The sequence below is a fragment of the Pelodiscus sinensis genome, chromosome 3, assembly GCF_049634645.1.
Source record: "Pelodiscus sinensis isolate JC-2024 chromosome 3, ASM4963464v1, whole genome shotgun sequence".
In the NCBI taxonomy this organism is placed as follows: Eukaryota; Metazoa; Chordata; order Testudines; family Trionychidae; genus Pelodiscus; species Pelodiscus sinensis.
The window spans coordinates 4,518,276-4,531,048 of record NC_134713.1 but is presented as its reverse complement, the minus strand read 5'-3'; the positions used below and the strand labels follow the sequence as shown (position 1 = coordinate 4,531,048).

The following is a 12,773-nucleotide window of genomic DNA, read 5'->3' as shown; positions in this document are numbered from 1 at the left end:
ATTTCACAATGCTGGTGTCCCTTTGTCTGTTTCTATTCCTAGTTACTCACCTCTGGAATATTAGAGACAATCTCACAGGTGACTCCACAGCCAGGAATGGAACTTCGGTGAGACATTCTTTTCAGGAAGCTCTGTGCAAAACTCTGCAGAGGACGGAGGAAAGGGGAAAAATGGTTCGTTAAAAAAAAGTGTTTTAAAATAACAGTCTCAACAGAAGCTAATTATCGTATAAGGCAAACAACAGAACAGATAAAACAAGCAGGCAGCAAAGCACTTGAATCCAAATAAAATCAAAATCATTTACTTCTGTCTTCATTACAGATGAAGATGGGGGGAGGGAGACAAACTTGCCAGGTCTCTGGGCAAGGTGAGTAGCTATGCACTCCTGGAAGGGGTGGGGCCTCAGGCAAAAGGGGCAGGATTGGGGCAGCTCTGCCAGGAACGTGCCACACTATCCCCCGTCTCTGCTAGCAGTCATGATGGCTGGGAGCCCCGGGACCTTTTAAATTGCAGGGCCCAAGGGCAACTATTTCCTTCCCCTCCCCTCCAGGCCTGTTTACAGGTGTAGAAATTGGATTATTTTTCTACATAAGACATACCTTTTAACTAGTAAACAAATGATCGGTTTGTTCTTGGGGAGGGTTTTTTTGGGGGGGGGGGGGGGAGAGCCCAGGTTGACGTTTCTTGAATATTGACAGTACAGACATTTAGTTCTTGACCAAAGGAATCGTTACAAAGAATGATTTAAAAGGGCACAATCATTGTTTATGCTGACGCGGCGCCACGCAGGGTTAAGAACTGGACTGTTAAATTAATGCAGAGATGAGTCATTGAAAGATGCTGAGTCTGAACAGCCAGGAAAGGTCATCATTGGGGATTAAAAAAAAAAACCTAGTGAGAAGACTGAATATTTTGTATTGGCAAATAGTTAAAAACATGGCTGACTCAGCTGGCAGTAGAGATCAGCACTGGTGAAGACTCAATACAATCTTTATGATGCATGGAGCCTACAAATGATTTCTCAGACATGGGGGTCCCCACCCTCACAGTCCTGGATAACGGAAAATTGGCTTCCCTGTTCTGGGAATGACTTTGTCCCTAGCCAGACATCTAGTGCTATTCCTCAAAATACGATCAGCAACTCGGATGTGTCCACAGGACTCTGTCTGGAGCTTGGCCATGCCCCTTCTGGCCTCATTCCAAAGTCTGCTTCCAGTAGCGCAAACAGAGGAGCAGCTCAGTACCTCCACAGGAAAAACTTTTTACTGGGAGGGTGGTGAAGCACTGGGATGGGTTCCCTAGGGAGGGGGTGGAATCTCCATCCCTAGAGGTTTTACGTCCCAGCTTGACAAAGCCCTGGCTGGGATGATTGAGTTGGGGTTGGTCCTGCCTTGGGCAGGGGGCTGGACCCAATGACATCCTGAGGTCTCTTCCCACCCTGTGATCTTCCCTAACAGTTTTTGCTCGCCATGGAAACCAAATTTCGGGGCAGTGTTGAGAAGAATTCTCCCTCTTCCCAGCTTCAGACTGGGAGAGAGGTCAGTATCCAGCAACAGATGCAGTGAACAGTACTGATGGGGAAACAGCACAGGTGTTACTTAGGATACATAGTCAAATTAGACCCATTTCACTAATCTACAAAACATGAGCTCTTGGTTCACGAAACTAACACCTACTGACCTCTATCCAATGTTAAAGGATTGGCATCAGAGAGAATACTCAATATAGGTAATACCAATAATATTGAAATTTGGCGCTGTGTAGTGCCAATTTGTGCATGTGCCAAATTTCAAAATAAGCTATTTTGAAATAGATTTGAAATAAGATACGCAATTTGCATAGCGCAAATTGCGTATCTTATTTCTAGTTTAGGGTGCTGTGTAGAGGCACCCTTGCAGACCCCAGTTTGAGACCTGCTGCTACAGATGCTTCCGGCTAAGAGTATGTTTAAAGACTCTTTTTAGAAAGCCACTATTAATTTAGTTTTCCTCCAAAGGCTACTTGTCACAGTTCAGAGTTACATGTACACAGCTCCCATAAAACATTTAAAAATACAGCCTCCATTTCAAGCCAATGCTGGAAAACTATCAAATCCACCAAAACAAAGGCCGCACCAGTATTAAAATGCTGCACCGAAGTGAGCTAGAGAGTAGGAAACCGAGCACAGAATTGGAGGCCAGGAATTACTGAATTCTGTTTGGTTTTGAGCAAGTCAAATGCTCTTTACCTCCAATCTCTCATCTCCTCCAAACTCCCTGGAGAGTTTTAAAAGACGTACCTGTTTCCCATAGACATTAACGCAGATGCGTTTGCGCAGCACCAGCTGCATTTCAGCAGGATGGCTGAGCTGGACAGTGACTCTCACGATAAGGAAAACTCTTTCATCTGTTGCTGTTCCTTTGCTGAGCTGAATGCAGTTATGGACTGTGGAATCCCAGGAGGCTTCTACTTTCACCTGCAAACGAAGAAAGCCATCTCCTCTACTATGTAAATATTAACCCCGACATTCCCAATTCGCATAGAATGGGGAACAAACCAATGTCTGTTGCATAAGAGACCATTTCACTAGCCATACTGATCTACCAGGACAGCTACTTGGATTTTAAAATGGAGGCTATTTACCTGTAAGTGGGAGATCTTTGAGATCTGTGGTCCCCATCTGTGTTCCACATGTAGGAATGCATGCACGTCAGACGTTTGAGTCTGTAAATTCTAACAAGCTTCAGCTCTCCACACCTAAAGCATGAGAGGCAGTGTAGGCCAACACCTAACCAGTTCTTCTTACCACGAGCCCAGTAGAATCAGAAGCAAAGGAGATGGAAGAGTGGTAGTGGAATACGGATAGGGACCACACATCTCAGAGAACGTTCAGTTACAGGTAAGGGACTTCCAGTTCTTTGAGCACTGGCCCTAATGCATGTTCCACACATGGGTGACTGACAGGCAGTATTTACACCGAGGAGGGTGCGAGGACTGCTAGCAACAAAGATGCTTGAAGTACAGTAGCCCCCACTGTTGCATCGGCTTGACCCAGCAGAGAGAGAGAGAGAGAGAGAGAGAGAGAGAGAGAAAGAAACTCCAGGTATTGCTACTTCCTGCCGGGATGCTGAAAAAGATTTACAAAGCTCCTAGATTTCTGACTGTACATTTTAAAAGGACAGGACCATTTCATCTTACTCATTATGAAGACAGTCCAGAAAGAGCCGAACTGAATCACTGGAAGACGAATTTCAATGTACTTCACTTAAAAATGCCCATCTTTGGCTTGATAGTGGAGACATATTTGGCCTGAATAGTGTTAAAAATATTCATATCACACAGCTCTTATCAGGCTTAAGCAGGAAAAAAGGGAATTTCCCTGGCCATAAAATAAAAATAGTATTATTGAAAGTTGATACTGCACATCTTCAAATAATTAGAAATACCATATAGTAGCAATAGCAGCTCTTTAGGTTTCTTGTTTAGGGAGCATTCAGAAAAATTTTACTAATTTTAGACGTCTGAGGAAATTCTCAGACAAAAACAACTGTTAAATTGGAGTTAAAATGCAGACTAAGTATTGTAAGTTGGAAGTTAAAAAATTTATCCCCAAATTAATTATTACAGAATCAAGAAATTCCAAGTTAAGAATGTCTGAAACTGAAAAGAAACCCAAACATATTAAGATATAGAAATGCACATAAGGCAGCCGAACACCCGCAACTCCACTTTAAGATATGGGTTCTCCCCAACCTTGGTGGAGGGGATGGTCAATGAAGTTCCACTCCTAGAGAATAATTCTGAAAACCCTTAGAAAGTACAAGTGCTGGATATTTGATATGTCAGACTAGATGCACTCCTGTATTGTCTAGGTAAGAGGTTGGCTACACATGAAAAGTATGAATTAAAAAATAGATGAACGCCATGCTTTTATTTTATTCTAACAGAAGCCTCTTTCTGAATGACCTTAATCCACTTTGGAAGTGGAACAGTTATTCCAGAGTAACTCCCTCTGTAGATAAGCCCTGTTAAGAGGTGGTTAATGAGATGAAAAGTCTCCTGATCTTCAGCATTCTGCGCCATGCTCTTGCTTACCTCACTCTCATGGTGTTTCACAATCTGCAATTCAAAGAATTCATCTTCCTCTTCCCCAGTGAGAGTAGCATCCCATCCACCAGGTTCTGGGTCATCAAGGTTATCTTGAGAGCTAAAGTCATCCGCTAGCAATGCAGAAGACACAAAAATGTTAAAAGAAACAAGAACCGTACTCCATTTCAAACAGCGTAAGAAAGCAGTGGCATTCATTTTTGTACACTGGCCAAATGCCAAATTGGACAATTACTTAGTTTCTGCCTAAGTGAATACCACCTTAGTCTGATTTCAAGAGGGTATCTTTCACACGTTGCCTAAAAACTGTTGTGCTGCTTTGTGCAGGGAGTGTGCTTGTGCTTTGGGAGCCTTTGGTATGAAGTGTGCTATATGAAATCCTTCCTACCCTGGAACTTGTAGCAGTGTCGGAAGTCATGGTTACAGAAAGCCGGTTACAATACTTGCATCCATAGATAATGTGGTTGCAAATTGTGTCACACCCTCATTTAGAACAACAGTATCGCCTATCCAGGACAAGGAACCTATAGCAGTATCAGCTGGTACAATTTAAAAGAACGTATGCCTGTGTTGCTTGTGCTAACAGCTAATATATGTTGGAAAACTGCTCTTAAACACAATTCTGGTCCAGATATGTGTCACCACAGTCACTGAACTGTGTGTCACCACAGTCACTGAACTGTGTCACCACAGTCACTGAACTTCCCCTACCTTTAATATCAGCAATTCACAGACACTTACCTTCCTTCCTCCCCCTTCCCACCCCCCCGCATCCCCCTTCTGTTCTGTAATGTGATTTGTCCTTTTCATATTTGTTCATTTTTTTAATTGTATCCTTTGGTATATATGGTTGTGACTACTTTCTTCCACTATTTGATCTGAGGAAGTGGGTCTGGCCCACGAAAGCTCATCATCTAATAAACCATCTTGTTAGTCTTTAAAGTGCTACATTGTCCTGCATTTTGCTTCAACTACCCCAGACTAACACGGCTACATTTCTATCACTGAACTGTGTGTGTGTGAGCAGGGTCTCGACTCAGGCAATCAAAACACACATATTTATTCTTATGAAACAGTCCATCTCCCTCCTTCTCTACAGCTCTTATAAGAAGCTTCTTAGTTTTGGAATTCCTTGTGTTTACTATTCATCTAGGTTGGAATTTTCAAAGAAACCTAAGAGTTGTGCACAACTCCCTTCAAAATCGCCGCACAATTTTATTTTAATCGATTTTCAGGCTAGAAAGAACAATTGAGATAATCTGGCCTGATCTTCTGTCTAACAAAGGCCAGATAATTTCATCCAACAATTCCTGTGTCAAGTTCCATAACTTCTGGTTGACCTAGATTATTCCCCTTTATAGGCTCTGGTGAGGCCACATCTGGAGTATTGTGTCCTGTTCTGGGCTCCCCACAATTGAAAGGATGTGGATGCATTGGAGAGGGTCCAGTGGAGGGCGACCAAAATGATTAGGGGGCTGGAGTGCATGACCTATGAGGAGAGACTGAGGGATTTGGGTTTGTTAGTCTGCAGAAGAAAAGAGTGAGGGGGGATTTGATAGCAGCCTTTGATAACTTTCTGAAGGGAAGTTCCAAAGAGGATGGAGAAAGGCTGTTCTCAGTAGTGATGGACGGTAGAACAAGGAGCAATGGTCTCAAGTTGCGGTGGGGGAGGTCTAGGTTGGATATTAGGAAAAACTATTTCACTAGGAGGGTGGTGAAGCACTGGAATGGGTTCCCTAGGGAGGTGGTGGAATCTCCATCCCTAGAGGTTTTTAAGTCTCAGCTTGACAAAGCCCTGGCTGTGTTGATTTAGTTGGGGTTGGTCGTGCCTTGGGCAGGGGTCTGGACCTGATGACCTCTTGAGATCTTTTGCAGCTCTATGATTCTAGATCACAGATTCTCAAACTTCATCACCCTGCAACCTTCCTTCTGACAACAAAAATTACTACACGTCTCCCAAAGGGGGATTGAAGCCCAAACCCATCAAGAGCCCTGCTGAACTGGAATTCATTTATAATTTCAACATTATCAACTTAGGCTTGAACAAAGATCTTAATTAGTTCACACACTACAAAGGCAATGTCCCTGCCTTTGATATTTGCATTTCCACATCACATGCTATGAAAGACACATCCAGCCTGACTTAATTAACTTCGTATTAACACTGATCCGACAATTGACAGGTAACTTCTTTTGCTATTATACATACTCTGGATTCTGTAATTTCCACTCCAAGTTATCTGATGAACTGGGTTTTGCAACAAAAGCTCATGACCTAATATATTTGTTAGTCTCTAATGTGCCACAAGACTGCTCATTTTAAAAGTTACAGACAAACATGGCTACCCCACATAGAGACTTTTCATCCAAGGACAATGTTAGCCTCTCTTCAACATACCATCACACTAGTAGATCATTTTCCACTAATCCATTAAGTCCTATTAAGAGTCACTACTTTCCAGGATACAGCCCCCCATTCTGTAGGTGTGACCTTCATTCCTTGTCCCTATATGTAAAACCTCGTATCTGGATGTATCTACATTTACAAGGGCTTCTAAGTCTTATTCCTGCCTTATTTTATACCTCCCTTTTTCCTGTCTTTTCACTAATTTAAGGTCTGAAAAACATAGGGAGTATAAAAATGTTTGTTCATCCTGTATGTAGTTACTGGGTATTCCAGAGCATTAAACAATATAATTGGATGAAATAAATGTAGTTCTAACAGAATTTTCTCATTAATATTCCTGGCACTAAAATAATTTCTTCATTTTATTAGTTTGTTTATTTCTTATAATGCTATTGGCTAGACAACGTTTATTTTAAAAGCTTTGTCCTGAGTCACTTACCGTTCAAGTCAAGGAAAACAACTGGAATATGCGTTTCCATACCAGGCACTGGAGTCCTAAAACATGATATTGACAATGGCTGCATTTAAACTAGAGCAGATTTATCCAGCACACGTACCTTATGATTCAAGCCAACAGTATAATACATTCTGCATAGCTACAATTGTAGGTCAAGCCAATGATAACCTTGGCAAATGGCTTTATTTTAATTTACTCCTGCAGACATAGAGGGATTCAAACTAAATTGGTACTTCTTTTATTCTACCTCCCTCACAATTATTACATTATTTGACCTCTGCTTTCAGAAATGTTTTCTTCCTTCTAAAATGCTAATAGCAAATTTAAAGTTTCTTTATTTACACTGACATGTACACATATTAATGCAAAACCCTCTGCATTAGTAATGCAACTGAAAGTTGGACTGTTAGCCACGAAAAGTCAGGAAATGCAAATGTTAAAGTTACAAAAGCAAGGTTAACGCTCCCACGTTGTACATTATGTTGGTTGTTCACTACACAAACACACACAGAGGAAGTAGTACGTATGTGCAAGATGTCCAAATTAACATTGCTGTTTCCATTTTTAACTTTTAAATTGTCTAGTATATTTTGATTTAAAGGAGCAACCTTAATGCTTTATTCTACATTACCCTTTTAATTTTTCTAGATTTTTATAACACATTTTAGAAAGATTTTGTAAGAAAAAATCAGGCAAAAGTTGCTTAAATCAGCCTCTGCACATTTCCCTAGCTGCAGATGCATTCACAATAGATAGCTTCTGAAGTATCTTACAGCTACACTGTTTTCTGCTGTGCACGCTCAAAATGCAGTTTTCAAATACAGGCAGTCCCCGAGTTACGCGGATCCGACTTATGTCGGATCCGCAGTTACGAACGGGGCCGTTCCTCTCCCTGGTCTCCAGCAGACCAGGGAGAGGAAGAAAAGCGGCGGAACACGTGGGCAGCGGACAAGGCTGTCCGCTGCCCACGCGCTCCGCGGCTTGGCTCTGCTTTGCTCTGCTTTGCCCCCCCGTCCCCCTGGTCTGCAGACCAGGGGGACGGGGAGCAAAGCAGAGCAAAGCCACGGAGCCTGAGGGCAGCAGGACAGCCACGGCGCGTCTGGGCTGTCCCGCTGCCTCCGTGCTCCGTGGCTTTGCTCCGGACACCTGTGGTACAGCAGCCGGGGCGCTGCCAGTTGGTCCCGTAGCGCCGCTCTGGGCGCTACTGGACCAACCGGGCAGCACCCCAGCTGTTCTGCCCCAGGCGTCCTGATTCAGCCACTGCTGGTCAGATTCAGCAGCGGCTGAATCAGGACGCCTGGGGCAGAGCAGTTTGGATGCTGCTGGGTTGGTCCAGTAGCGCCGAGGAGCGGCGGCGCTACTGGACCAACCCAGCAGCACCCCAGCTGCTCTGCCCCAGGCGTCCCCAAGTCAGCCGCTGCTGAAACTGACCAGTGGCTGACTACAGGAAGCCCCTGCCCCGGGCTTCCTGGAATCAGCCTCTGATCAGTTTCAGCAGCAGCTGACTTGGGGATGCCTGGGGTTCTTAAGTTGAATCTGTATGTAAGTCAGAACTGGCGTCCAGATTCAGCCGCTGTTGAAACTGATCAGTTTCAGCAGCGGCTGAATCTGGACGCCAGTTCCGACTTACATACAGATTCAACTTAAGAACAAACCTACAGTCCCTATCTTGTACGTAACCCGGGGACTGCCTGTACTGACAGCTTTTTAGCTTGAAAGATAACATACAAGCAGTCCTCAATAAGGACTGGGGACTTTCTTATGCTTCAAAAGAGCATTGGTTTTAAGAAAGTTTAATTACAAAAAACCTAAACAAATGTGATCCATTCAGTGAGAGTGGTTAGAGGTTTTATCACATGTTGCAAAATACATTTTGTGTCCCCTTCTTTGTTACTATGCTGTGTCTCCAAATAACTCCAAAGTTGATTAGCTTTCCCCCAAAAGCTTGCTCCAGGGGAGAGACCAAACACAGAAAACTTCAGCCCAAGTCAGAAGTGAATATAAGGGGTTGGAATAGAAACTGTTTTTATCTTTGACTGCAGTTGTTACTCACAACTGCTATAGTACGGCAACCTCCGTCTAGTGTAATTTATTGTTTTTTATAGAGAGAAAATGATGTACAACACTTGTTGACTGAAGTCAGAAGCACACAACGCTCCTGAAGACGGAGTTTTATTGTGATGGAGCAGTCTTTTAAGTGAAGGAACTAGGTAATTAACATTCACTAATTTTTTTAACGCTAAGTGCTGTAGTAATAAATATTGATTTATTTTTTTCCAGAGGTCATAATTACATTCTGCTCAATAACAGGAGCGTTTGCGAAGGAGTGTTTCAGTTATTCACACTCCCACTCCTAATTTAATCACTCTTCTCATCAGAGGTACACAACCCACATTTGGTGGTGCAGAAAATGGCAGCCATCCAAGGCAGGAAGAGGCTGCCCGTCATTTTTATATTCCCGGTGGGATAGAGTCCCATTCCTACCACTCTGCTGGCGCTCCAGGAATCCCACTGCCAGCAGAAGGAACCATCACAGCATTCCTTTCTTCTGTAAGAGTGAGCCTCATCTCCAACAGCTGCGCCTCCCGATCTGCATCATCTTCTGTTTTATCTGGAAAAGTAGGATGGTCAGTTAGAATGATTGAGAGCACTGTTCCCACTGCCGCTTTTGTGATGCGTACTGGTGGTCCCAACCCACGTGTTAGTGGGCCACTGTCTTTATAAAAAAAAAAGAAAATTACCTCTTCTAGACACCCTGCTGGCAGTTTCAATAAAAACACCAACTATTCTGGAAGAATACAGAGCTTTTCCCTATAGCGCTTTCTGACTTGAGTGCATGCCAGAGCCCTTTTCTCATCATTCTCCCCAAACAGAGGGTTTCAGAGATTTGGTTGTTACTTCCTTTTGCTATTTAATTTCACATACATTACAAAAAACAAAACACAAACACTTACATTCACGCTCGCTGCCAATAATATTTCACCTACCAGGTTTGCTGACAAGCTTTTGCAGCTGTTGATCTAGATATTCCTGACGTTTCGTCAATACACTCAGCCATTTCCTACGAAGTCTCTCCAAATCCCTGTCCTAGGTAGATGAAGCAAGTTGTGTAAGTAGTGATCCAAGAAAACGATGGGTTCCCATTGGTAACAGATGAAGCATTCAGTCCATCTGCTCAGACTTTTTATTTTTGGCTACTCTTTCCCCTGAATTAGTGCCCTGGTAACTATTAAGGATGTTACATTGTGTTTAATAAGCTAATTGAGTAGTCAGGAGCTCACCCCACTATGCCTCTGCCTCCCCCGTTCCCCCCCTCCCATGGAGACGGTGCTGGGGGAAACTGGCTTTTAAGTTGACTCCCCCCCATCCCTCCACCCTGCCCCCAGCACTGGCTCCTGCTTTCCCCCATTGCTGCTTCTGGTCAAGGCAACAAGTGGGGGAGGGGGAAGAAGCAACTAGTTGACTACTTGACTAATCACTTACATCCCTAGTAACTAAAGAAATGAGAATGAAGAGCTCTCCATTAAGTCATCAAGTCTACTCAATATTCCCCTTTAATACAGTATGGTTCCTCACATTTAGTTACAACCACTGACTGAACTATACCCCATCCTTAAATGTCTGGACATGATTTGGCCAATCTGCCTTTCAACGTATCATCTTATATTCCCTAGTATTCTGTTAGGCAACATAAAACAGGAAATAAGAAAGTTACAAGACTTGGACGGTCCCACGGCCTCACTATATTGTTAACACTGATACTGTGGCAGGTCCTGGCAACTCCAATCAAGATTAGAGCCTCCATCTGTGCTAAGTGCTTTACAAAGACAGTATAAGCCATTCCTTGTCCTACAGCATCTCCAGTCTAAGGATCCAATTCTGCATTATATGTGTGTTGCCACAGATATAATGCCGGATTGGGGCAATGCTAAGATGTTCCTGACATTAAATGGGATTTCCCCCCTTCCCTAATTTCATCCTGTTATTCCTCATTATACCACCTCTCTAGGACTTCCCTAAACATTTCTGCTCCTTTTTTAAGCATTCAATCAATCAAGAAATGCTCCTAGGAACTTCTTGAGCCATCCAAAGACAAAATTAAACAGAGGCTCTCTTGTTGCTATCCGTATATGCTTATGCCACTAACAGCAAGAAGGAGTAGGAGGCGTTTTTTGCCTAGTCCAGTGTACTTTTAATGACAATGTTATCACTAAGATTTACATCACAGCTCTGAAGTTTAAAAAACAATCCCCATTTTACAGAGGGAGAAGCTGAAACATAGGGTAAGTGCCTTAGGCACAGTCAAAGTGAGTGGTCGTCCTAGGAACAGAATCCCTGTCCTAACTAGTATGCCTGTTTCAATCGCTATCCAATATTTTATTCCCAGGTCCAATACAAACCAAGTTCATAGTAGGGATATAGCATATAGTCATTTACACGATTAACTGATGAGCCTGGGCTCATTGGTTAACACTAACGATCCCCCCCCCCCCATTGCTGCCTCCCCACAGAGGCAGCAGCATGGGGGCAGCAGGTGGGAGCTGGCATAAAAGCCAGTTCCTGCTAAGCACCAGCTCCTGTGCAGCCATCTGCCCCTGCACTGCTGCCTCTGATAGAGAGGCAGTAGCATGGAGGGTGAGGGGAGAACAGGCACGTGAAGGGACCCACAGGAAGTTTGCTTTGAAGCCGGCTCTCTGTGTGTACTAGTTACAACAGAGCTGCCTCTCCCGCTCCTGCTCCTGCCCCCTGCATGTAAATGTGTAACCACTAAAAAAATTCAGCAGCTACGTTTATTTTTGTAAACATTTGCTAACACCCCTCGTTCATAGGGCAAAACAGTGCGAGTTATTTTGCTTCTACGTGTTTTAAACATTGTACCTATGACTGCTTTGAACAGTCAGTCCAAATCCACAGGCTGTAGACACAAAGGGGAAGCATATCAGAGAGTAGACAAAAGTAACTTATGCCTTGTTTTGGAAACATATATTAATGCGTCCCATTCTTTCAGAGAGAAAAATACCTTTAAATTCTGAGTCAGATTATTATATAGTGTACAAATCTAATGTAACAGCGAATGTTAGATATTCATGCTTCACAGTGGGATGTACAATGTTGATGCCTATCTAATATTGAAAATTAGCGTCAGGCAATCTGATCTACAAATATTTATATCTGAAATAAGATAAATATTATATTTACCTGATAACTGTCCATATCATCTACTTCGTCCTAGGCAAAAAAGACACAAATCTAAGTCATTCATAAACAAACATTCTTATACTAGAAAATACATCAAGTCCAAAAGCAATATTTATGATTTTTAAAAAATTACGAGGTGCAGGTATAATTCTGATTGAAATGTCCAGCAGTGTTGGACAGTGGGGACAGATGCTGGTATAACAGTATTAATAGTGGATAGCAGTGCCACTTGCATACACTACTTACTTTTCCTTTATAAGCTGTATGTACAATGGTATTGTAATTCAGGATTTGTGTATTAACTGGAATGCATTTTCATAGCTTACATAATATTTAAAGGAAAACTCCATTAATAAAGGATTCTAATCACTACATCTAATTGCCAAGAAGTGACTGCCAAAATATTTAAGTGGTTTAAATAAGAATGAATAATTATAGTGAAGAGACACTTGCAATCTATCTATTCTAATGGATACATGATAGCACTAATGAAAGAACCTCCTGTCTTATTAGTAAGAGGTAGGAATTGGTATAGAAAGCATGAGAAACCAAAGTTTCACAAAAGATTAGTTTTAAGGCAAGCGTTACCATTTAGTGGGTGAAAACGTTCACAACTGAAACCAA

General features: G+C 42.7%; 1 protein-coding gene across 6 annotated transcripts in view; it reads right to left on the bottom strand.

Moving 5' to 3' along the window:
* Positions 1 to 12,773, bottom strand: part of KIF13B (kinesin family member 13B) — a 178,716-nt gene that overhangs the window by 37,083 nt on the left and 128,860 nt on the right. For all 6 annotated transcript variants that reach the window (XM_075923255.1, XM_006135585.4, XM_025190999.2 and 3 more), the window contains 7 exons: positions 12,150 to 12,179; positions 9,938 to 10,037; positions 9,435 to 9,561; positions 6,933 to 6,988; positions 4,075 to 4,199; positions 2,279 to 2,455; positions 51 to 143 (listed from right to left, as the gene is read on the bottom strand). In XM_075923255.1, coding sequence (XP_075779370.1) covers positions 51 to 143; positions 2,279 to 2,455; positions 4,075 to 4,199; positions 6,933 to 6,988; positions 9,435 to 9,561; positions 9,938 to 10,037; positions 12,150 to 12,179 — 708 coding nt within the window. The remainder of the gene's footprint in view (positions 1 to 50; positions 144 to 2,278; positions 2,456 to 4,074; positions 4,200 to 6,932; positions 6,989 to 9,434; positions 9,562 to 9,937; positions 10,038 to 12,149; positions 12,180 to 12,773) is intronic.